The 25,333-nt window shown below is 48.6% G+C and overlaps 2 protein-coding genes across 6 annotated transcripts in view; one reads left to right on the forward strand and one right to left on the reverse strand.

Moving 5' to 3' along the window:
* The window catches only part of zfyve26 (zinc finger, FYVE domain containing 26), a 30,156-nt gene extending 13,086 nt beyond the window's left edge, over positions 1-17,070 (forward strand). The window contains exons 17-43 of one of the 5 annotated variants that reach the window (XM_086158841.1): positions 16-135; positions 237-413; positions 483-716; positions 1,458-1,563; positions 2,138-2,955; positions 3,689-3,888; positions 4,328-4,432; positions 4,514-4,636; positions 5,249-5,425; positions 5,505-5,754; positions 5,891-5,986; positions 6,855-7,045; positions 7,433-7,569; positions 7,863-7,891; positions 8,006-8,145; positions 8,222-8,442; positions 9,230-9,377; positions 9,498-9,707; positions 9,893-10,108; positions 10,194-10,391; positions 11,236-11,316; positions 11,414-11,541; positions 11,969-12,104; positions 12,486-12,545; positions 13,235-13,417; positions 13,527-13,577; positions 14,647-17,070. In XM_086158841.1, the coding sequence (XP_086014967.1) occupies positions 16-135; positions 237-413; positions 483-716; positions 1,458-1,563; positions 2,138-2,955; positions 3,689-3,888; positions 4,328-4,432; positions 4,514-4,636; positions 5,249-5,425; positions 5,505-5,754; positions 5,891-5,986; positions 6,855-7,045; positions 7,433-7,569; positions 7,863-7,891; positions 8,006-8,145; positions 8,222-8,442; positions 9,230-9,377; positions 9,498-9,707; positions 9,893-10,108; positions 10,194-10,391; positions 11,236-11,316; positions 11,414-11,541; positions 11,969-12,104; positions 12,486-12,545; positions 13,235-13,417; positions 13,527-13,577; positions 14,647-14,856 (4,745 nt within the window). In that variant the 3' untranslated portion in view covers positions 14,857-17,070. The remainder of the gene's footprint in view (positions 1-15; positions 136-236; positions 414-482; positions 717-1,457; positions 1,564-2,137; positions 2,956-3,688; positions 3,889-4,327; positions 4,433-4,513; positions 4,637-5,248; positions 5,426-5,504; positions 5,755-5,890; positions 5,987-6,854; positions 7,046-7,432; positions 7,570-7,862; positions 7,892-8,005; positions 8,146-8,221; positions 8,443-9,229; positions 9,378-9,497; positions 9,708-9,892; positions 10,109-10,193; positions 10,392-11,235; positions 11,317-11,413; positions 11,542-11,968; positions 12,105-12,485; positions 12,546-13,234; positions 13,418-13,526; positions 13,578-14,646) is intronic. The other 4 variants (XM_086158851.1, XM_086158877.1, XM_086158859.1 and 1 more) reach the window with 4 other exon arrangements.
* Positions 17,071-17,862: 792 nt separating this feature from the next.
* On the reverse strand, positions 17,863-24,611 carry rdh12 (retinol dehydrogenase 12). The gene is made up of 7 exons (XM_086158903.1): positions 24,453-24,611; positions 22,034-22,152; positions 21,797-21,952; positions 21,620-21,724; positions 20,427-20,636; positions 19,202-19,391; positions 17,863-18,454 (listed from the first exon to the last, which is right to left on the reverse strand). The coding sequence occupies exons 1-7, from the start codon at positions 24,524-24,526 to the stop codon at positions 18,352-18,354; spliced, it is 957 nt and encodes a 318-aa protein (XP_086015029.1). The 5' UTR covers positions 24,527-24,611; the 3' UTR covers positions 17,863-18,351.
* Positions 24,612-25,333: the final 722 nt, after the last annotated feature.

A 25,333-nucleotide genomic window follows, 5' to 3' on the forward strand; every position in this document is an offset into this window, starting at 1 on the left:
GTCCCCTTCGACCAGGAGTAAGAGTTGACCCGAAGGTACCCCACGCCGAGGGCATCCGCGGATTTCCCACCGTTCTGCAGCAGATCAACAAGATCCTGAATCACACCGGCTCCGGCAAGGGTTCCGTCAAGACGGGTGAGGGTTAAAAACCGTCGGCGCCTGTCGGTGTGCCGTCGTCATCGTCGTCATCGACCTGCAGTTTTAAAAACGGTCACGCGGAACGGTTTCCCTCGCAGGCGTCGTCGCCGAGGAGACGGTCTTCGCCCCGTTTGGCCGCCGCACCCAGGAAGCGCTGCTGTGCTGCTACCCGGCGCTGAGCGAGGAGTGCATCGCCAGCCGGCTCGGTCTGGCCCAGCGGCTGGAGAACATCCTGTACAACCTCAGCACCGCGACGGACGGAGCGGGTCAGCGCGGTAACACCCTCGCGCTGCTTTCACCACATATTTGGGAAGCATGTCGCGGTAACTGGTGTTGTGTAACAGAGGGCGCCGTGGGCAGCGCTCTCCTGGCGCCGCTGATGGAGCAGGCCGGTCTGAAGCCGTCGGAGTTGGACGCCCACCCGGTCCGCTCCAGCATGAAGCAGCTGCTTCGCTCGCTGGACCAGCTCTGCCCCTTCGAACCCGACGGAAACCAGGCCCGGCCGGACTACGTCCGCAGCTTCTTCGACTACGTCAACACCCTGGCGTCCGTGTTGGTGCGCAGCCTCGGCTCGGAAGGTAAGGGGAACCCGCTCGGCATGACACGAGAAGATCCAGCGGAAGATCGCCCCGCCGGGAGCGCTCCGTTGCTGCATCTTCCGACAACAGAGTTCACAATATGAGCACAATAATACTCTTGAGGACTGGTCAGAGTTGGGGTTTTTATTGAAAACAGCGTCTGGTGATCTTCTCAGTGAAAATTATACATGCCTCCATCTTCCAACGGTGGCAGATCCCCTAAAAACAACTCGTGTAAATAACAAAGATACCCGTAACAGAATCCACAAGGGAGGCGTCCTTGCTTAGCGAGAAGGATCCTCTGGCATCATCCAAAGACCAAAGGGAGGGATGACTAGAAGAGATTTAGCCATGTTTTACCCAAACTACATAAATGAATACGCCCTTCGACGACCTCCTCAAAATATCAAATATATAAAGTCAGTTAGCTTCGAGCCGTGCGCTTCAGCTTGCCAAAACTGGGCCCCGTGAGAGCCCGTCACGCTCCTCCACATCCAATAAAGTTCTCGGCGTCATCAGATCCAAATCATAGTTACTGAGAAACGTCGTCACATAAATTTCCATTTGCCGTTGTGGAGAAAAATAGTGTATTGTTCAGATTTTCTCCCGTGAAAGTTAAAGAAACGCACGACTTTAGCAGCGTTTAGCCATCCGATGAGGAAGCCCCGGTTTTCCTCCACACCGCCGAGTCTTTCATTCTCCTTCTGAACCTCCTGCCGGCTTTTGTTTTTCCCTCCTCAGACCAGAGCGGAGAGGTGAGGCTGGGGAACCCGTTGCTGGTGTTGCTTCAAGCTCCACCTCAGCTTCTGTCACACCTGCTGTTCGACAGACAGGTGTCCCCCGACAGGTGTGTGTTTGGGTCGGGGGTCGTTCGGTCTCGAGGTCCTTCCGGCCTTTGCAGCGCCAGGATTATATTTTTTTTCTTCTTTCACGCACATCATTGATTCGCTGTCCTCCTCAATCAATAATACAGCGATAGTCAATGTGATCACGGATGTTTAATGAGTGTGGTTGCGGCAATATCTGTGCTATTTAAAGGAATTCAACTGAATGCAGAGTTCACAAGTTATGTTTATAAATGCTTTACAAAGTAGTTTATCATTTTTATTGGTCAAAATGTCATGCGTCACATCCTGTGTGTTGACAGACTACAAATCAGATTGACTGTCTTTATAAAAAAGTTGCTGAAACAACAGAAACAAAGCTTCAATAGTATTTAGCAGCTGCGCTAAGCCTTTCTTATCTACAAGCGGTGAAAGAATTGCAATTTATTTGAATATTGATTTGAATTTAATGAGTTAAAATCTGGATTTTCTTACCTACAGTTAAAAATCCAGCTCTGTCATCTGCTTTAGACCAGAATCTCCATCGCGTCTTGACAAACACCTCCCACTTGCTGACCGCTGCCGTTGTACGTCCAGGTTGTTGTCCCTGCTGCAGCAGGAGGGTCTGCGCCTCAGCGTCCAGCAGGTGATCGTCCAGCGATGCTGCGAGACTCTGCCCTTGTGGGTCGGCGGCCCCGGCGGAACCGCGGACTCGGAGAGGAGGAAGGAGGAGTCGGCGTTCGGGGTGGCCAGCTTGTCTCTTCTGCTGGAGCGGCACGCTCAGGAGCACCTGGGCGCCCTGGGGATGGCGGAGCGACGGAGCGACGGCAGCTCCGAGGACGAGGACGACGGCTCCGGCGTCCTCTCCACGTCCCCGCCGTCCCACTCGTCCGCCTCCTCTTCCTCCTCGTCTTTCCTCCTCACGCCGTCTGCCCTGTCCTTCTTGAAGTCGCGCTCGCCTCTGCTGGCCGCGCTGGCGTGCCTGAGCGCCTGCCGAGGAGAAGCCGCCCGGACTCAGCCGTCGGGATGGTCGGGGTATTTCCGCTCGGGGCGTAAAGAAGCCGTTCTCGACGGGGAGCAGATCGCCTGCGAGGCCGACGCCCTCCTGAAGGACTTCCCCGTCCTCCGCTCCTACCTGCGCGTCATGGCCGAGCCCCTGCTGGGAGCCTCGCCGGGCCGAGGCGACCGGGGCCCGGCCGGCCTCGGGGCCCTGCTCTGCGGGAAACCCCTGGTGAGTCTCCTGCTGTCCGGGCCTCAGGAGGGAGCGGCCGAGGTCGTGGCCGCCGAGGCCTTCCGGGACGCCCTCGCCCAGGGAGACCTGGGCCGGGCCCTGCGGCTGCTGGAGCTGTACGGTCAAGGCTGCGGCCAGGAGGGGGCGCTGAAGGACCGGCTGCTGGCCTGCGCTGCTCTGCAGGGTGAGAAATACTGCGCGTTGGACGACACAGAATATTGTTGAAATGGTCTCGGGAAGCAGTGTTTAAGGCGTCCGCCTCAACCCGTGATCGCCGCAGGGTGACTTTCTGTCTGGATTTTGCATGGTTTCCTCTCACCGTCCAAAGACACGCAGGAGGTTGATTGGAATACTCTGGAAAAATGGTGTGTGAATGAGAGGGAATTGTTTGTTTGTTTGTTTGTTTGTTTAGAAGTTTATTAGGACAGTGTACAAATACATCAAGCACAGAGGCAGAGATGTTTGTACCAGATTATAGCTCATAGCTAATCCGTAGTCCTGGACAATACGAATAGAAAACTGTATAAAATAGACCATATATTTAAAATGTATATTGTTATTGCCCTGTGATCGACCGGTGCAGGGGACACCCGCCTCTCGCCATCCTGACCCAAGATAACCGTTCAATAATGGATGGATGAATGTTGCGAAAGTCTCATGAATAAAAGACTGACAGACATTTAAAGCAGGGTTTAAGGAGCCACTCATGTTGTTTGGAAGATTCCAAAATTTGGGAAACGGTCAATTGTCCCGTATTCTTTTATATCACCCGAGTCAGAGCGGGCAGCAATATGCATTCAAAGTATCAAAAAGGAAAATTTCTCATGATGTAAAATCCCATTATGCGCTCAGTCATGGCCCCGAAACACGGCGGTAAAGATCAGTGTGTAACAACCGGCTTCTGCCGCTCCTTTCAGGTGAAGAGGACGGGGCGGCGCAGTTGTTCCGGGTGCAGGACGCCGATTTGCGAGCCCACGTCGCCCTTCAGTCCCTGCGGCGCTGGCCTCTGGATGCCTGCCTGGAGCTGCTGGAGTTCTGCCTGAACGACGGCGGCACCGAGGCCTCCCTGAGGACTCAGCTGGAGTTGAAGAAGAAAGAATTGGACATCTATCGCCAGGTAGTTCACACACACACACACACACACACACACACTTCTGTTTACAGTTCTGTTCATTTCAAAGGGAAGTGTTCTTGTTTTGCGTGTAATTGGAACGATATCTTGACATGTATGCTAGGTGTGCTCCCATAGGTGTCCACCTGTTGTGCTAACTAACTAGCGGAAGGCGAGGATATAACTGCTTTCTGAACACACAGAGAAAACAAGTACATATGTAAATATACATATTGAATTCAAACTCAAATGGTTGGGTTTTGTCAGTTGATAACAAAAAGACCCGTAAACCTAAAACTTCTTTTCGTAAAGCCCTGCTTTTTGATTGGACGTGGCCTCTTCCCCAGTGCCGTGCATCCCTGAACAGTTCTACACGCGTAGATTCAATCTTTTGACATTCCCGGCCAGCGTTCGGCGCCGAGCTGACGTTGTTTCTGCCGCGCAGATGTTGGCGCTGGAGCCTCCGCTGCCTTGGTCGACCTGGCAGGAGCTGATGGCCCAATCGAAAACAAACTCCGAGGCCGTGCTATCCACGATGATGGAGGCCAAGGTGAAGACGCCCCTCTTCCATCTTAACCTTGACGTTCACATGCGGTGGCGTAGCGCGGCGTGATGGACGGCTCTCTTGCAGGAGTTTTCCCTCTGTGCCCCGTGGGCGGAGCTGTATCCCGTCTCGGAGCCGCTGAGGCTGCAGCTGCAGACTGAGCATTTGCTGCATCTGCTGGAAAAGGGACTGACGGACGAGGCGCTCCAGGTTGTCCGCTCGATTCAAAATGAACGACGAATGTACATTCCCTGAACAGTAGATGGGAAAGGGATAGGAGACGGTGCGCTTTCTTTGTTCGCCTTCATTTAAATAGCAAATGAAAATATTCTCTCTGGATTTTTTTTAAATAACGAGACCCTCACCTTTGACATACTCATGCAAAAGTAGCGTTAGGAAAGTGTTTGAAAAGTATCAAGAGTACAGTGACTCATTATGCAAAATATCCAAGGTCGTGTTGACCTATTTATATATTATTTATGGCTTAAGCGTCAGCCAACGTTAAAAATTAGAGCAACAATAAGAATGTTCATATTATCCATAAAATAGATTATAGATTCGATGAAAGGACGAGGTGTTACTATCCCCGCTGCCCGCATGGCTTCTGGAGAGGTCTGGTTGGAGAGAACATGTGATTTGGTTTCCGTGGGGGAAGGCTGCCATGAGGCAACCTACGTTTAGCTAGGAATCAAGGAGTCTAGCTGAGAGCTTGCAGGAAGTAAATATCTTCCCGTTTTTGATATTTTCTGTATAAACGTCTGAGCTGTGAGTTTTCTAGTCGGCGTACACGTCCAGCCACCTTACAAGCTCTCTCCGGTCCAGCTGCTGGAGAGCCTCTCGGATTTTAACGTCGGCCCGGACGTATGCGAGCGCGCTCTGGACCGCCGGCCCGGCCTGGCCGCCTGTCACTTCCTGGCCGATTACCTCACGCTGCGTTTCCAGAGGCAGGTGTCTCCGGCGCGTCGGCAGCACATTCACGCCCTTCACCTGGGGTCAAAGGTCAGTGGAAGCGAAGGGGATCGCGGGGCGTCATTAGCGCGTCGGATGTTACCGACAGCGGACGCGCTTCCTGTCTCAGGTGCTGCTGACCCTGCCCGAGGCGGCGAGGCAGGACTACTTCCCCCTGCTGTCGGAGCCCCTGCTGATGCTGGAGCAGCTGCTGATGAACCTGAAGGTGGACTGGGCCGACGTGGCCGTGGCCACCCTGAGGGGCCTCCTGGCCGGCCACGAGGCGGGATTCGGCGCGGACGACATCGATAAGCTGCTGGCCGACTACGCTCGCAAGGCGCTGGACTTCTCCTGCGCCCCGAGGGAGAAGTCCAGATCCGGTGTGTATTTCTGCCCGGGGTAAAAAGCCCACGCGGGATAGCAGAGGGAAACCATGACCGCGATTTGCAAGTGTAATTCCGTCGACGCCGTTTAGCAGTGAATGGATGTGCTTGAACTTCTGCCTCCTGTCCTCAGACTCTGTAATCAGCCTCCATGACGCACTGATGGCGTGCCCTGCCCAGGAGAGCGGCGCCGCATCCGGCCGAGTGGAATCCCCGACCCCCTCTCCCAGTGAGAATGCTTTCATTCTCTTTTACTTTTTTTTTTTTTATCTTTATTGCTAATTTGATCATGATATTATTTTTTGCAACGGTAGCAGATTTTAAGGCTCACCAAATGAAGCCCTGCGGTTAGCTTAGCCCAGGGGTCGGCAACACTTAACAGCCAAAGAGACATTTGGAGCCGGTTTCCCGGAAAAGAAAACACCGGGAGCCGCAATTACTTTTTGACGTCTAAAATAAAGGTACCACTGTATATGTCGCTTTTTATTACCTTTACACTTTGTATAAACAAGTGTGTAGTGTGTTGCTTCTGAAATCCACAAAGTATTATGGAGAAAATTAAATTTTATTGATGTAATGAACTCGTTTTGGGCTTTCACAGCGTGTAGCGGAGCCTTGACCTGAATTTTAAAAACATATCGGGAAAAAATCACCGTGTCAGTAAAGAATAAGAAATAAATATTTGCAAAATATCTTCATAAATATTTATTTTACCCGGTTTATGGGACTTCTGCTCCTGAACTTCTGCGCACAGCATCTGCAAATCGGGACTTTACCGGCCGGCGGGTATACCGGCTTCCGCCAGTGTGACGTTATTTTGAGCGGCGAAGAATAATAAATATAATTTTATTTAATATTTCAAGATCACAATCATCTTCCAACTTAGAACTAAAAGTTAAAAAAAGGAATTAGAACAAATGAAATACACTTCAATTAAATAAGTATCATTTATTTTCCCAAGCCGCTCGGAGCCGCGGTGTAAAGATGGAAGAGGATCCGCGGGTCGCCGACCCCTGGTTTAGCCCGACAGACCCGCCACGCACCGGGTCGTGTTTTTGCATTTAAGCCCGTTCAGCAGCGCCTGTGTTTGAATTCAGACAGCACACCCACGCACGCCGGCTCCACGGGCAGCGCCGCCGACAAAGAGAAGGATCGAGGCTCGGCGGGGAGAAAAGCCCGCTCGTCCGCCAAGTTCCAGCCTCCAGACCAGCCGCCGGCGCGCAGGGACTGGGTGCCCGACACCCAGCAGCACGTCTGCATGGTCTGCCGGCGCGAGAGGTTCACCATGGTGAGTGACCAGGCAGAAAGAAACCACATTTAACAACGTAGGAGGCAAAATGAAGAATCGTGTCTGAGCCAAACACAACCGAGAGGATCGTTGCCACAAATGAAATACTCGGTCAAGTGTTACTGCTCTCAATACACTCTCACGGATGATTACTTCTAGTCAACCAGCTTTGAAATTCTGTGCAAAGTCGTGTATCACGCCAGCTGTTGTGACCAAAGACCAAAAGGCCAGTTGCAGGTCTTCTTCTTCTTCTTCTTCTTCTTCTTCTTCTTCCGGCTTTTCCCGTCAACGTTCTCCATCCAACCCTGTTCTCTGGATCCTCCTCTCTCACACCAACTACCAGGTGTAATAAATTAAAACAAGATTTTTTTTTTTTTCCCCTCGCAGTTCAACAGACGCCATCATTGTCGGAGGTGCGGCCGCCTGGTTTGCCACGCCTGCTCTGAGCGTAAGATGCCGGTGGAGGGATGTCCAGGAGAGGAAGTCAGAGTCTGCGACCAGTGTTACTCCTACTTTCACCCAGAGTAAGACCTCCGCTGTGATTTCACCACATGCCGTTAAACTCTACAAGCCCGGGTTCTTGCAGAGCTGTGCTGTTCTAGGCTCCTGGGCAAGCTAACGCTTCTTAATGGCGTCAGACAAATCCAAACCAATGTCACCGCAGTGCTTCTTTGAAAAGATGAGACGCCAGAATGGTTGCCAAAAAGAGAGCCCACCTCGCCACGAAGGATCTGGTTCGGGGGACGGCTCTTCATCGGGATTTGCCTTCCTCTGCGATTTGACTTGAATTTCCGCGTGTGTGTTTTTGTCTTTGCAGCTCGGATGACGAGCTGGAGCCGGCTGAAGGTAAAGCGAACTGCAAAGACATGTCACACCCACTATGAAACTTTGGTTTTGTAGAAACCACGGGCTTCTTTCGACAAATAGCGCAGTAGCACTCGGTGAGCCGTTCTGTGTCAGCAGTGTCCAGGAGCCCCGTGGTGTCGGAAGAAGATCTGGACGGGATGATGCACCTGCCGGAGGTGTCGCACAGACAGATCCATCTCTGCGCCAGCCCTGCGGAGAACCAGCTGCTGCGGAGCGAGTTCTACTATGAGCAGGTTGAGATTTCGGTTCGTCCCCCGGTTCGTGTTTTAAAGCCGCGACGTCAGGAGGTAACGCTGTTCCACCTCCCAGGCGCCCAGCGCGTACCTCTGCGTGGCCATCCTGTCTCTGCACAGCGACCAGGCCGCCGGCGGCCACCAGCTGATCGGCCACTGCCGCGCCCTCTCCCGCAAGCTGACCAACCCGGAGGTGGACGCCTGCCTCCTCACCGACATCATGCGGCAGCTGCTGTTCAGCGCCAAGCTGATGTTTGTCAAAGTGGGGCGCAGCCAGGACCTGGCCCTGTGTGACAGGTGGGCGCCGCCGTGGATGGATAGCAGGATGATGGCGAGCGGGAAGCAAAAGCGGGAAGAAATACGACGCTTTTTGGGAAATAATCTCGGAAAAATATTAAGCCAAACCATATTTTCTGATGGGAACAATGGATTACATTTTTTTTTTTTTGTCAATCGAATTACCGTATTTTCTGGACTATAGGGCGCACCTGTAAATAAGCCGCATAAGCTCTATTTAAAAAGAAAAAGTAAAAAAAAAATATACATACAAGCCACACCAGGCTATAAACCGCAGAAAAGAAATGTCCTCCAGGACATTTTCAAGTTCAGGCCACCTGCTTTTATGTCCTCTGAAGGCGTTTTCAACTTTTGGCATCGCATGAGCTCTTCCCGCTGCCGCCTGCAACCTCTCACCACAGATTCACTGACGCTAAGCTTGCGTTTCCTTCGCGGATCGCAAGCGCCATGGCCTTCAACTTAAATCTTGCATCATACCAGCTTCTTCTTGTGGTTTCCATGATGAAGGGGCGAGGATTTGAAAATAAGTGCTTTTTATCTGCTCTTCTTCTTTGCATTGATTGATACGTCTTCTCTTATTTTGGATTCTACTTCCGCCCCCTGGCGGTGGAAGAAAAATCCAAAGAATAGCCGCACTTTTGTATACGCCGCATGGTTGAAAACCTAAAAGTAGCGGCTTATATTCCAGAAAATACGGTATTATTATTACTACTTATCGATGAATATATCGCTATCTGTTGCCATGAGCACCTTCCGAATGACTTTTCCGTCTTCCCGTTTCCCACAGTTACATCAGCAAAGTGGATGTGCTCAAGATCCTGGTGACGGCAAATTACAAGTACGTCCCCTCCCTGGACGACATCCTGGAGACGTCTGCCGTCACGCGGCTTCGAAACCAGCTCCTGGAGGCGGAGTACTACCAGCTGGCCGTGGAGGTGCGGCACATTTCATCAATGTTGTTATTCTTCTCGATTTATTTATCATTACGATAGCGTCGTTGACATGCAGAGGAACGGAGGAAATCAGCAGCTGCCGTCGGTGGTTTGCTCCTCCAGGTGTCCACAAAGAGCGGCCTGGATCCCAGCGGAGTGTGGCAGGCCTGGGGCGTGGCCTCCTTGAAGGCCGGGAACCTCTCGGTGGCCCGGGAGAAGTTCTCCCGCTGCCTGAAGCCCCCCGTGGACCGAAACCCTCTCAACCTGGGCCCCACGCTGCTGCAGGAGATCGTGAAGCACCTGGAGACCAGGGTGCGGCCCGTCCAGGCCGGGGTAGGTGCTCTGCTTTCAAGCCACAGGGTGACGGCGAACGCTAAACTCCCCGCCGGGTTCGGAGCGTCTTTGTGGAACCCGGACCCGGTTCCTCACGCCGACCTCCAGGCGGAACCCCGTCAGGCCTTCTGATCGGTGATTTTCCCGCGCCGCCGGCACCTTGACCTCCTCCGCCTCCGTTCCAGTTTTACGGCGAGGACATCCTGGCGCCGCTGCGGGAGCTGGAAGACTTCCTGAACGAGGCGGCTCCCGCGGAGCGACCCAACTGGGAGCCGGACGGCGGCCGCTTCCACCAGGAGTGCCTGTTCTACCTGAACACCTACGGGACCCACCTGGCCCTCATCGGCTTCTACATGCGCCACGACGGCATGACCGAGGCGCTCACGTACCTCCTCAACAAGGCAAGGCTGTTTTTAAGACGTACGCATGACAAACGGAAGCGTCCGGAAACGGTGACCCTCCCTGGCGCTTGTGTTTCCCGCCCAGGACTGCTCCGACGAGGTGTTTCTGGAGGGCATGTTGCAGCCCAGCCTGGAGCGCGGCGGTCTGGGGGCGTTGCAGGGGATCTTGGAGAAACTGGACCCGAGCCTGGAGTCTTGCGGCCGCTATCTGATGGCCTCCTGCCAGTTCCTGCAGCGGCGGAGTTATTTCCACACGCTCTACCAGCTGCAGCAGTTCATGATGGTCAGAATCTCGCCGTCGCCTCCCGCGCCGAGATATTATCCGCGGGCGCGTCGCAGTCCAACGAGCGGGTGAGAATGAAAGGAAGGAACGGGGCGGAAGGAAGTCTTCTTGGCTTAAGCTGGAAAAATTGGGACTCCGTGATTGGTCAAAGCAAGCCAACGCATCGAACGTTCGCCGGAGAAACCGTGCCGACAAAGCCTTTAGGCGCTAAAACAAGCATGGCCGACTAATCGTCGCCGTCGCTCGCGCAGCGATCGGCTTATTTCCCGTGTCCCCGTCCCCTCCTGCTCGTTGGCCGTCGGGCTCCCCGATTGAAACGGCTTAAAAATTCAAACCTGTTTGAATTTTTTGAGTTAAGGAACCGGCTGAGGTCGGGTTCTTAACCCTCACACACTTAAACCGTATCTGGACTGAAATGTGGACGCAAGTGTACTTGCAAATTAGCAAGATATTGGCTGAAAATGGGGAGAAAAAACTTAACTTTAAAAAACATAACTTTGTGTTATGTGTTTTATGTGTGTGTGTGCGTGTGTGTGTGTATATATATAAATATACATATATATGTATATATGTGTGTGTGTATATATGTATACGTGTATATATGTACATATATATAAATATATGTGTGTCTATATATATATATATGTGTCTGTGTGTGTGTATATATATATACATATATACACACACACACACACACACACACATATATATACACACATAACACATATAACACAAAGTGAAAAAGCCTTGTAGGCTGTGCTAAATAATAGGAGGACTCAATTTGATTTTATATTTTGGGAAATATCTTATTAGCACCGCTTGAAATAATGATTGCTCTCACCAGGATCACGTGCGTGCGGCCATGACGTGCATCCGGTTCTTCACCCAGGGGGCCGAATCCTACCAGCAGCTGGGAGAGCAGCAGGTTTGTCATGGCGGCGGGGGGACAAAAATACAAAAACGCCGGTTTGGGACGAGTCGGTCGGTTCAACCCCCCCTTCGACCCCCCCGTCCCTCTGCAGCGCTGGCTGGTCCGAGCCAAGGAGCACCTGAGGAAGTACCTGCAGGAGCAGCAGTGTCGCGGAGGCGGGAGGAGGAAGTCCCAGGTCAGCTCATTACGGAAGCTGATGTCGTCCAGCGACGTTTCCAGGTTGGTAATTCTGAGGTCATTACTGCGCTGTGGAGTGACTTGATTACATTACATTACATTACATTTGGCAGACGCTTTTATCCAAAGCGACTTACAATAGAGGACATAAGGACTGCAAATAACACTTGCAAATACAAGATGCACAGGAAATATACAGAACAGTAAGCTTGGGTTAGTGAGTTTTTTTTGTTTTTTTTTGACAAGACATACACAAACGTACACACACACACTGCATAGCCTAACTAAGGTGATGCGAGAGGGTTCAGAAGACCAGCCGTCGCGCACCTTCTGACTCCTGCCCGGGTTCTCCGGGTTCCCCGTCTTCCTCCCTCAGGGAAAAAAAATAAACGCCAGCAGGGTCGTCGTCCAAAAGATGTATGAATATGTATTAAAAGTAGTGACCTCTGCCCGTCGTTCTTTCCTTCAGACACATGAACACAATCGAGCTCCAGCTGGAGGCGACCCGTTTCCTCCACCGCTGCGAGGCGAGTCCGGCCCCCGGAGCCGGACCCCCGCCCACGCTGTTCGGAGGAAGCGCCATGAAGGTGGAGGTCGCCTGCAAGGTGCCGTTCCAGTAGCTCCTGTCCCTGCCGACAACCCGTTCACAGTAAAAATCTGGAAATCCTGTCAAAGGAACGCGGCCGTTAAAATGTCCCGAATCCAAAACAATATTGTTGCACCGCGGGCAAGTGTGTGTTTCCAAACTTGGGTTTGTAATGAACGTCTGGAGCCGTGACACTCGATCCGCCCCTCACAATAAGTCCCGAGCCCCAGTTGGCAACAGAAAACAATTGAACGCCGTTACAACGGCGAGAAAAAACGTGTTTTCCCCGACGTCCTGAACTTTACCTGCACGCTAAATAATGTTGATGACGCGTAAACAATCCGATGTCCGTCCGTCAATGGATCGGTTTCCCCATAATGAAGTATCCCGATCCTTCCAGGTGATGCTGGGAGGAAAGAACATCGAGGAAGGGTTCGGGATCGCTTACAGAGTCATACAGGTACGAGCACCAGGACCTCTTTTAGTTTGTGTTAAAAAGAACAACAAAAACAGCAGTTGTTGCACTTCGCCTGTGCCGTCGCCCGCCGGCGAGTGTGTGTTTGAGGCTGCCGGCCAGTAGCAGACCGTAGCGGTTGGTTGTTTACACACCGCATCCTTTTACTAGCAGCCCGGCGTCCATCTGACAACACACTTTGTGAACCTCCATGCATCCGTCACACACACCGACGCTCCCGTCGCCCTCATCGAGCCGCGTTCGATGAGATGAGAACGACTTTATTTATCCCGAAGGAAACTGTTGTGCCAGATTCCAGCAAAAACATAACATAACAATAATAGATAGCAGTAGGAAAATGGGAGAATAAGAAATACAATGAAATATAAATTGTCAAGGCCCTTCGGCTGAGGGAATCTTCGAGTCTTTGAATCGAAGCAGACCGGGATCCACGAGCGCCGCGTCCGCTCGCCGTCGGTCCACATTTCCGTTCGGTGACGGACGCCTCGGCAGTTTTCTTGTTTTTGTGTGCGTCCGACGGCGACGAGCACATTTCAGTCCAGAGCGGGTCAACGGGGGCGTTTTCGGACGTCTTCGGACCCCGTGATCGACGCCCCGGCCTAAACCCGGCATGTGACCGGGATAAACCAGCAGTGAAAGGTGAAAGCGTCGGCGTGTCTCTGCTCTCCCGTCAGGACTTCCAGCTGGAGGCGCAGGCGGTGTACGAGCGCGCCGGCCAGAGGCTCGTCCGCCAGAGGCAGTACGGAGCCGTGCGGCAGCTGCTCAAGTGCGTCGGCGAGTCGGGCACGGCCACGAGGAACGACTGCGACGCCCTCGTCCTCAGCTGCGTCTCGGTGGCGGACAAGGGACCGGCGGATGTGGGTGTGACGCAAAGGACGCCGGCCGGGCGCCAGGCGGAAGCAGCGGCCACGTCGTCCTCGCCGTCCACGCTCAAATGTCTTGTTTTATTTTCTTCCCCTGGTTTAGGCCAAGGAGGTGGAGAGTCTCATCCTGGAGACCAAGAGCCCGGAGAGCAAGGTAAAGATCGACGGTTCTTCTTCTTCTTCTTCTTCTTTCGGCTTTTCCCTTCAGGTGTCTCCACAGCGAATCCACTTTCTCCATCTAACCCTATTCTCTGGATCCTCCTCTCTCACACCAACTACCTTCATATCTTCTCTCACTACGTCCATAAATCTTCTCTTTGGTCTTCCTCCAGACCTCATGCCTGGCAGCTTCACCTTCAGCAACCTTCTACCCAGATCTTCACCATGGTTTGGACATGAACACTCCTTTATTCATGTCCAAACCATCTCAATCATCACTTTGTCTCGGTCATACATGTCCTGCACCCCTGTGACAGATTCTTCCCCTTTGGGCTTTTCCCTTCAGGTGTCTCCACAGCGAGTCCACTTTCTCTATCCAACCCTATTCTCTGGATCCTTCTCTCTCACACCAACTACCTTCATATCTTCTCTCACTACGTCCATAAATCTTCTCTTTGGTCTTCCTCCAGACCTCTTGCCTGGCAGCTCCAACTCCAGCATCCGTCTACCAATATATTCTCTATCCCCCCTCTGTCCATGACCCAACCATCTCAGTCTGGCTTCTCTGACCTTCTCTCCAAAACATCTAACATGTGCCGTTCCTCTGATAGACTCCTTCCTGATCCTCTCCATCCTGGTCACTCCCAAAGAGAACCTCAACATCTTCATCTCTGCAACCTCTAGTTCTGCCTGCTGTCTTTTGGTCATTGGAACAGTTTCTAGATCAGGGGTCGGCAGCCTTTAACACCCAAAGAGCCATTTGGACGGTTCTACAAATAAAAAACACTCGCGGGCCTTTTCTTTTTCTTCAAATGGAAGCTGACCTTTGCCCTTTACACCACCAGACTGACACTCACATAAAGGTACTGGTGAGGTGCAAAGGCGGCATTAGTTGTGAAATGAGTTTGTTCCGTCCCGGCGGAACCTTAGAACACAACCTTGGTACGCCTTCAGACGTCCAAGTGGACTTTTTTGCCGCGTTTGAACAAAGATCCGACTTGCCGTGTGAGGCGTGGCGTCCGAGGAGCTCAGAACCTCCTCATCCTCTGCCTTCTTGTGTGCAGATCAAGGCGTACCTGCGCTGCGGGAAGCTGCGGCCGGCGTACCTGCTGGCCGTGAAGCTGGAGCCGGGCCGGGCCGGGCCGGCGGTCCAGGACGTCCTGCGGGCGGCGGAGGAGGCCCGGGACTCCGTCATGCAGAACATCTGCCGCCAGTGGCTGTCGGAACACAGCAGGTCGCCTCCGCAGCGCCAGAGCCGGCCCAGCGCCAGGTAACGGGCCACGTCTCCAGGAAACGGGCCGGCCGGCGAGGCCGGGGACGACCGGGCCGCGGCTCGGGGGGCCAGTTGATGGCGACGGGTGGGAAATAACTGGGACACTCAGACGCCCGTCATTCACACCGGAACACCCTGACGGGACTGTTCCGGACTGTTCCGGACTGTTCCGGACTGTTCCTTAGGACCTTTAAATGGAACTGAGTCAGTCACCATCTTAAAGGCTTCCCATCACACACCTGGCTTGTTTATGTCTCTTATTAAGGACCTCACATCACAAATCACATACGTGTGTGTGTGTGTGTGAGTATATATATATATATATTTGTATACATGTGTGTATATGTATATATACACATATATATGCATGTATATATGCATGTGTATGTATATATACATATATATGCATGTGTGTATGTTTGTATATATATATATATATACACGCCTATATGTGTGTGTATACATGTATATACGTGTGTGTATATATATATATTTATATACATGCCTATATGTGTGTGTATATATATGTATATACGTGTGTGTGTGTGTATATATATATATATATACACGCCTATATGTGTCTGTATATATGTATATACATGTGTGTATATACATATATACACATGTATGTATGTATGTGTGAGTGTGTGTGTGTGTGTATAATCTGTATGTGAAATATGCTATGAGGTTTGACATCAGCTATTTTGAGTAAAGAAAAAAAATTGATGAAATTTGGGCTTGAAAGCAAAATGTCCTGAAAAGTTTCTCATGTTTGATGATTCAAATATCTATTGAAAAATCATTTTGAAATTAAAAGAAATAGCTGAAAATAGCTCCAAGCCACTGGGAAAATTAAGATAAAGGAACAGATTAGGAGGGGAAAAATGAGCTGGAAACCCAAGAAAGTGCCATAAATGCTCTGAAACAAGAAATGAAAATGAACTGAAGTGCCTGATTATTATAAAGAAACGGTCTTTGAGAAGCGGACGAAATCAGTGTTAAAGACGACATTTAATTCATGGAAAACCAAATCGTTTAAATGAACTGAGAAAAGCACTGACACGTGCAAATTCTTTCTTTCCGCCTTCGAAGCTGATCGTCGGTTTATTACGGCGCAGCTCTCAGAAAACCACGGTACTGATGAGGGAAACTGATGGCATCCGGGTCACTTCAGGCCTGACAGATAGAAACAGATAGAAACACCCAACGGCGTCGTGTTCGGTGTTTCTATCGTGTCACCTCCCGTCTTTCCCGCGGTTGGCGACGCCGCCGCTGCGGAATGGCAACGTGGCGCCCCCGAGCGAGCTACTACCTCAGTCAGAAGAAAGATCTTCCCTCCGCGGTGCCGTCCATCCGTCCTCGTCTCCGGCCAGCAGAGCCTTCAGAGACATCGATGCAACGTCATCCGCTCCAAAGAGACGGCGCTGTAACGTCGGAAGGGACGGAAACCTCGCGCTGCGCCGATGTTTTTGGAAGCCGTCCGACTCTAATATCAGCGTCCGAGCAACATGCGGTGCGGGGACAGAAAACTGATTGAAAATATTGATCAGTGAAGCTTCCATAATACTGGAGTCAGATATGGGACGGGGGTCCTTGTTTCTGGAAAGAGAAAAAAAAAAACAAAAAAACTCTGTTGTCTTTAGTTTTTTCTTAGATGCCGTAGATTTTCGTTCACTTTTCACTCGTTTCCTAATCAATCACATAATTAAAAAAAAAAAAAAAAAAAAAAGGGAATTTTTGCCATATTCTTACCTCCTCTAAGAACCTGTTTTTTGGTTCATTTTTGCTCTGTTTTTTTAAACGGTAAAAACGTCTTTCTCATTTTTTTTCCGTCACTGACACGAAGCTGAAGCTGCCTTTTCGGAGGAGGAGCGAGTTTGTCTCAAACTCACCGAAGAAGTGCCACGGTGTCCTTTTCGCTGCGTCAGCCAGCAGACGGACCTTTCCTGTGAATTTTTGATTATTTTCTTTTCCGGCCAGTCGGCCGGAGAAGAAAAGACGCCGGTAAAAACTTTCGAGACACTGTTGCACTCGAACCCCCTTCAGACACTCACTGTTGTCTCATCACTGCCGCACTTTATACTGAGCGACGATATTTGGGGGGGGGGGCAAACAAAAAAATAAAATAAAGCAGAATCTCATAAGAGAAAATTGTAAACTGTGTAATAGTTACAGGGACACTTGATTTTTAATTGTAACCGTTGGAAAAATAAAAGGAATTCATAAAAACTTCTTGTTCAGAAATGGTGATTTATCCAAATGTAGAATTTGCTGCATGTGAGTGCAAGTACATCTAAAAAAAAAGAAAAAAATTTTAAACCATATATATATCATCATGCTGTTCTATCGCTGGTTAAAGCACTGGATCATTTTAAATGTAATTTTTCTCTGCGTATCAGGACGCAGATGATAGGTTTTTATTCTTTAAGAGAATATGATCGAGAATATTAAACAATAAACCGGAAAAAAAACCTCTGTTTTCCCTCATGTTTGTAAGGCGTTGTGAGTAAATCGACCTCGACTTGGAAATATAGGCCAGAAATGAATGAAAAGTTAAAAATCACAAATCAACGACTTTCAACACAAAGAGAAGTGAAAGAGCCTTGTAGTAATACTCCGGTTTATTTACATCAAATGTAAACATTCAACTCCTGACATGTATGTAAGTGTCGTAAAAGGCATGTCTGATTCGTATAAAACACACATTGTGGATTGTTGGCAACCTTGTCTGTGAATGCTCTGAGGGGAAAGATGACGGGGCGGCCATGAATTCTAGGAAAAAAAAGCAGCGGCTCGTCCAGGAATGTGCAGATCCGGCGACGACGACCCCCGGAGACGCTGCGTCGTCGCCACTGTAGAAAACTATTACAATTATCACAAAATCCGGCGGCGCGTGTCCGGCGGTTCGGCCGCCGGGTTATTAAAGCAGCGGCCCGTTATTGATCAACGCGCTCGTTATTTCTATTCCATCTGGAAACGCCGTAGGAAAGCCCTGTAATTGTTTTGATTTTTTTTCTATTTTTATTTTTATTTTTATAAATGCTGGCACGGGGGAGGGGGGAGGGGCGTCTAGCTGCAAATTGGTAGAGAAATTACGAACTATCGGTTAAAGATGCTGGTCGTTTACCCTGACTCGACCTTTCACAGTCACCTACAGCATTCAGATACATCCAGATGCTTTTTTTTTTTTAACTTTTTTTTTTTTTGCCTGCACTGTTTTCAAAATGTATCACAAAAATAGTCCAAAATGATGTGCGGTTAAACCGTAAAACAGTCAAGCGTTTTTTTTGGTCGGTCGAGCACCAAAACACTTCAAGGTATCGTAATGTAACTACTGCATTATTACACGTAAAAAGCGACTTCACGTTATAGTACCTCTTACATTAAGACCCGACCGCAGAACTTTCCCCGGATAAAAGCGGTCCAGAGTCAAGAGCATCATGATGAACCCATGAAATGAATGAAAGGATAAGGACCAGGTGTTCAAGAGCGGGAATCATTCCCACTGGATGGCGAGGAGCTCGCAGCTGGCGTCCCACAGTCTCCTCGCCGTCTCCTCGCTCCTCCCCTGGGGGGCCACGAAGGCCGGCGTGCAGTCGCTGCGAGGAGACGGAGCGGGTGAGTGTTTGTCCCGGCTGTTCGACCTCGTACGTGACAACGCCGTTCCCGATTTCACTCCATTCAAGGTGACGCGCACCCGCTTATTTTCTCCCCGTCCTCCTCCCGTAGATTTACGTTTAAACCCCTGCAACACGAAGAGAAACCTACGTCTCCATTTAGGTGCGTTAATTTGTAATAAGGCTCTATTAAGGATTTATAATCTTCTTATTAACAATATTGTGGTTACTTTTATAGAGCGCAATCTCATTGCTGGACACCATGATTTTATTATTCGTGTTAATAATATTAAATAATTCACAAATATTTTTCTTTTGATTCGTATGGAAGCTCATTGGTATCTAAATTAAAATGCATGAGCAGAAATGCGTTGTCATTGTCACAATGCCGCAGCTTGTTTTGACTCGTAACTAGAGTGAATAATAATATCCAGACTGTTTTATTTCTCTTCTTTGGTTGGATTACTCATCACTCACTGTAGTTCTGAGTCAAAATATGTTGCCACATTCTGCTCACGCATTGTCATTAGACAGATGATACCGATATGCTTCCATCCATGGAATCAATCTTGGGAAAAATGTGGGTCCGTTCCGAAGAAGCGGTTACGCATATAGAAAATATTGAATATTTGTTTTTTTATCTGCTCGCAGCACAGCGGACGAGTCGACCCGAGGGAAGCACCGTGCGTATATCGGTGTGTTTTTCTATTTCCCGGATATGGCCTCTACCTGAAGTGTTTCCCCGAGATGGAGTGCAGCTCCTCGGCCACGGCGCAGTAGATGCTGGTCTGAGCTCCTTCCCGAGGCGTTTTCAGGAACATCGAGAAGACGGTGAAAAGTATCGTCATGAGGGTGGAGTGGCGGGTGAGGTCAGAGTTCACCGTGCCGGGATGCACTGAGTTCACCGTCACGTTGGAGCCTTTGGGGAATACAAGAAGATATCGTTTATGTAATTTTATTGTTGATGATTTAAAATATGATGTAATTTTTAATATCAGTGTAGCTGTGTGTATGCAAACTCAAATTATAGTTTTGATCTTTTTTTTTTCTTTCGGGATTCTTGTGTAATTTTGTTATACGTTTCAAAAAGAGCCCGTGATAGGCAAAATCCGTGAAGTAGAAACCTTCTTTTTTTTTTTCCAATTATTATACAATTAAGTACTCTATTATACATTGAAAAGAAAGACTAAACCATTTTACAGGCTCAATCATTTGTTTCACAAATAAAAGTACTGTACTTTTGAAGTTTTTTTCAACAAATAACTTCTGTACTGTCAAATAATAATTTTAATCATCAATGTGAACAGAAGGCTTCGAATTGCAGAGATTAGCTCCGCCCACCGCCACCTTATTGCTGCTGCGAAACTTATCGCTGCTGTCGTCCTTATGTTTTTTTCTTCCTTCTTTATGGAACGAACGGAAGATTCATTCATTCCGTAATGCCGACCTACAGCCGCATAGCTTTTAGCTTCCCTTAGCATGTCCAAAAGTTTAACTTTATCTGCCATAGATAGCATCTTCCGCTGCCTTTTGGGCCCTGCAAGGTGCTTTTGTCGCTCCAGAGCGTTTTGTCAACATTATGGGTTTTAGAGAAACTCAAAATTGCAAGAGAATTTGCACGTACGTCATGTAAATTTGGCAAGCTGTTTTACGTACGTGTACATATTAAACTGACCCACAGGTAGAGAAGAAGCGGAGTGACTTTTTAGCCAATCAGAATGCAGCACACGACGCACGATGCAAATCCGTGAAGTAGCGAAACCGTGAAAAGTAAACCGCGTTATAGCGAGGGATCACTGTAATTAATAATCATTTCACATTTACAAATAAACTGAATACTGGGCCATAAAGGTCGGTGTGATAATGTTATCTGACATCATCCAAAGATCTGATTTCATTCCAGCCACGGCCACAAGGGGGTGCTAATCCTTGTCGCTCGGGGTCGGGGGGTCACCTGTGAGTTTCCGCGCCAGCTCGCGGGTGAACAGCACGTTCGCCAACTTGCTCTGGCAGTACGCTAACCCGCTGTTGTAGCTGCCCTGGCTGTGCAGGTCATGGAAGCGGATCCAGCCGAAGTTGTGCGCCAGGGACGACACCACCACGACCCGGGCCGGGGCGCTGCGCTTCAGCAGGCCAATCAGGAGGGACGTCAACAGGAAGTGACCTTTGAGAGAAGTCAGGTCGGTCAGAGTTCAACCGTCACGGTTGATCTCCTGACGATGTTCTCATTCCCTGAAAGCGTTTTGAGCGGCACGACCCGCCTGCAACTGCAAACACATTTATAACTTTGGCCGGTGCAACAGGTCCATTGTGCGAAAACTTATTTCCCGAACGAGCCAATCAAAAAGCCCCAAAGGCCTTGTGCTATTTCTTCTCGTTTGCAAAATGTACATGTGGATTTTTTTGGACCGTATTTATCAAAAGGCTTAAATCCATCAGCAAACAAAAGTGAGCCTGGCAAAGTTTGTTTGCGTTGCTGGCAGCCGCCGCTAGCATTAGCATGAGTTGTGTCCATTCACATTAGCATTGAATTGGTTTGTTGACATTGGAACCAGCCTAGTTTGCTAACATTAGCATTAGCTTTGTCCATTTACGTCAAAGTTGATTGCGTTCACATCGACACGTCTGAACTGATATGTTTTAGAATCAGAATCAGAAAAACTTTATTTGTCCCCGAGGGACAATTGGGGGGCACATGGGGCAGCAGCATCAAAATAGTGAAAATGAAGAAAAAGAAATGTTAAAAAAAAGATGACTTTATATATGTATACATACACACATTTCGATACAAATTGTTGTTACACTCATTCTGCATTTATATAATAAATATATCAGGAGCAGCTTTTCAGTGGGTAAATGAGATGAGATAAGATACAAGGTCATGAATGTTGTGAAAATAACCGAATAAAATGTTAACTGTTAACATTTACTCATTACATCAACCGTGTCGCTCAAGGCTGTGACTTTTATAACTGCGTAGTTGCTTATGAATGACACTCAGTGCAACTGCCAACCTACAGTCACATTAAAGTTTAACAACGTGAAGACAGTTTAAAATATTCATAGGTTTTTTTTTTCCTCTCTTTTAATGTTTGTCTTTCTTGTTATTTTAGACCTGGGCTGTTTTGGATTCCGGTGAATTCTTACCCAAATGATTGACCCCGATGTGCATCTCGAATCCGTCCGTGGTTTTGGTGTAGGGGCACATCATCACCCCGGCGTTGGTGATGAGGATGTGAAGATGAGTGATGTCTGGGGATGGAGAGAATGTGAAAACAACCGCGACACAAAACACGGCCAACTCTCCTCCTCCTCCATTCTTACCCCTCAGGAATTTCTGTGCAAAGGATCGGATGGAGCAGGTATCTGCCAAGTCCAGCTCTCGAACCTCCACTTGCGCTTTGGGGTAAGAAGCTCGTATACTGGCCGCGGCCTCCTCGCCTTTTTCCACGTCCCGGCACGCCATGATCACCCGGGCCCCTGTCACGTACGAAATAAGAGTCAGAAATGTATTTGATTGACGGGTTGGTCGAGAACGCGGGTCCGGGGGGGGGGAATCACCTCGCATCGCCAAGTCGAGGGCCGTCTCCTTCCCGATCCCTGTGTTGGCTCCGGTGATGAGGACCGTCTTCCCGTCCAGCCGGGCTGTTGACTTGCACACCCCTCCTGCTGCATATTGTCTGTTTGTGAATGAAAAAACAAAACAAAGAAACACCGGTTAACACTATTAATAGTACTCCGGGGGCTTTGACCTCTGACCTCTGGTGTCAAGTCAAGTCACATCACAACACAGTTGTTTCGTGATGACACTTTGCAGGTAGAGTGGGTCTGCCACACACTCCTTAACATGACAGACAGAAATCCAGCAAAACCTTGGCGACAGCGGGGAGGAAACACTGCCTTCGGTGTGTTTCCTCTCAGGTCAATGTGCGCGGCCTTCCGTCTCGACTATTTGGGGCAGGGAGATAGATACGAGAGAGAAGAACAGCGAGACAGAAAACAAGTATATGATAGAGGGGGGGGGTATGAGGGTTGGGAGGGACACGTTTGTTTGTTTGTTTGTTTGTTTGTTTGTACGTACTCACTAGCTCTTACAGTAGCACTGACAGTTACACGGTACTCGCTGAAATATTCCTAAAAGAAACAACAACAGCAAGACCACCGGTCAAAGATAACTCCCAAGTTTAGTTGACCCTGGAAAAAAAACATCAAGACATGTTTCCAGCAGTAAACCTACTGGTTTCATCTGGCTTGTATAAGGGCTACATCTGTGTGTCGTCCGCATAGAAGTGAGTGCTACCTAATAATGTTTCCAAAAAGAAGCATACAAAGAGTAAAAAGTATTGGTCCGCGCTCAGAACCTTGCAGAGCAACATTGCTCCTCGGTAAATGAGGTTAAACAAATAGTATAAAACTCACATCGTAATAGGTCATTTGGCCTTTCAGATATAAATAATCACATAAAATAAAACCCTTTTTCATCAGTTTTGGGATTGCTTGTCCATTTCATGACAAAAATTCCATGTATTTTTTGAGCAGAGGAATCCATTTCAAGGCGTTTAGTCTCTCACAAGTATTTGATGAAATGTTAATATTGTTAATATGCTAATATTATACGGGGATCAGACTCACTAACTGACCACTATTCAGAATACAGGACTGTCTCAGAAAATAAGAATATTGTGATAAAGTTCATTATCTTCTGTACTGCAATTATAAAAACAAAAATGTCATACATTCTGGATACATTATAAATCAACTGAAATATTGCAAGCCTTTTATTATTTTAATATTGCTGATTATGGTTTACATCTTAAGAAAACTCAAAAATCCTATTTCAAACTATAAGAATATCATGAAAAAGTATTTTTTGTTTTTTTAATTGTATTACAGAAGATAAAGAACTTTAACACAATATTCTAATTTTCTGAGACAGTCCTCTATACAGAAATGCAAATATTTCTCAATGACATTAAGTAAATTCTGATTATCGCACAGTATTTTTTTCGGCAGAATTAATTTATTTTAAATAAGTAAGTAGCAACATCAGTCTGACCATTTTGGGAAAAAACATTGATATACATACATTATCGGCCATTATCGGGTTATTTCTTATGGGTTTTAACACTTCCTGGTTGTGTCTACAATGCAATTCCATAATAATATGGACTTGAATATCTTCAAGTCAGTTGCCATGACAAGAATTCCCATGACCTGGATGACTGAAAACAATAATGATATTAATAATACATTTTATTTAGGGCCCGTTACTGAACACTCAAGGAAGATGTGCAGACACATGCATGAAATTCGGATTTAAAAGAATCAATAAAAATAAAAACAATAAAAGTGACAACGCTGTAAAAAAAATAATATATTTTAATGCAAGTGACACAACTTTGTAATTTGAAAAAGAATATGAGTCAAATTAGCAAAAACAAATAAAACTAGCATGGTGGGGCCTCATGCTCGCAGGTTCCCTGCTTCGTCAGGCTAGCCGAATAAACATTATTAAATCATTTATTTATCATTCATTAATTTAAGATAAATAAGTTTATTTTACTATAAAATCAAAATTTAATTTATCATTAAATATTGAAATGTAATATTAAATTTTAATATTAAAATATTAAAACAATGTTAAAATGGTATCGATACACGATCGTGTCGTACGACCCACGCCACCGGGTGGCCCCGCCCCCTGACCAATGGCAGCGCAGCGCACAGCGACGTGACTCCGCCCACGACGAGCCTCCTGATCAGCATCACCGCTCCAACTCCCCGACATTCGGTTTCCGTTATTTTTTTCCCTTTAATCGGCAAAATGTCCCATGAAACCGACCGTCACAAGACAGTTCGCTAGCCGTTTGACTTAAATTACTGCGCGGCGGGTCGTTAGCTTTAGCGCCTTCAAGTGCGATCCGACGCGCTTAGCAGGGGAGAAAGAAAAAAAATAACGGCTCCTGACGGAGGTCGTTACCGGATGCGCGGGGCGAACAGGACGAGAAGTAACGTCACGGCGCCGAGGCCCGCGGTGATGTAAATGAGCAGCATCCCGGCGTCTCCGTCGTCTCCGTAGCCGAACAGCTGATGCCGAGGCTCCCGGGGAGGCTGGCTGACGCGGGGGTGGAAACGAACGCCGCGCGGTGCATCATGGGAGTGTAGTTCCTCAGCGCCTGCGCAGTGCATCTTGGGAGTGGAGTTATACGGAAATGTAGTTCCTCGGCGCCTGCGCAGTGCATCGTGGAGTGTCGTTATACGGAAATGTAGTTCTGCGCCTGCGCGGTGCATCATGGGAGTGTGGTTTTATGGAAATGTAGTTTCTGCAGGCGGAATGCAGCCTCAGGGCGGCACTGGTTGATGTCTCCCCGAGCCAGCCTTAGGGGGACAAGAGCAGTGTCACCCTGAGACGGTCCTGAGCCCGATAAATGCACAGGGTTGCGTCAGGAAGGGCATCTGGTGTAAAATTTTTGCCAAAACCAAACATGCGAATCGACCATGATAATCAGCTCAGGCCTGGGTTAACGACCGCCATTGGTACCAATGGCCTACAGGGAACCGATGGAAACAGGGCTACTCTAGGTCAATGACGGAAGAGAGGAAGGCGTGTTCGGAAGCAGAGAGAGAAGAGGAAATGCAAGAGTCTGGGACTGAGAGTAGGGACTTTGAATATCAGGACTATGACAGGAAAAGGTAGAGAGTTGGTCGACATGATGCAGAGAAGGAAGGTGGATATACTGTGTGTCCAGGAGACCAGGTGGAAAGGTAGTAAGGCTAGAAGCTTAGGAGCAGGCTTTAAGTTGTACTGTTATGGTACTGACAAGAAGAGAATTGGAGTAGGAGTTATCTTGAAGGAGGAGT

The sequence above is a fragment of the Fistularia commersonii genome, chromosome 1, assembly GCF_037954325.1.
Source record: "Fistularia commersonii isolate RoL2024-O1a breed Wild chromosome 1, RoL_Fcom_v1.0, whole genome shotgun sequence".
Lineage (NCBI taxonomy): Eukaryota > Metazoa > Chordata > Actinopteri > Syngnathiformes > Fistulariidae > Fistularia > Fistularia commersonii.

Coding starts and splice junctions, on each gene's coding strand:
- rdh12 (XM_086158903.1), bottom strand. CDS start 24,526: ATGCTGCTCATTTACATCACCGCGGGCCTCGGCGCCGTGACGTTACTT. Junction 20,637..21,619: donor CATCGGGGTCAATCATTTGG/GTAAGAATTCAC, acceptor CTTCTCTCAAAG/GTCACTTCCTGTTGACGTCC. Junction 19,392..20,426: donor GCTGGCGCGGAAACTCACAG/GTGACCCCCCGA, acceptor TATTCCCCAAAG/GCTCCAACGTGACGGTGAAC.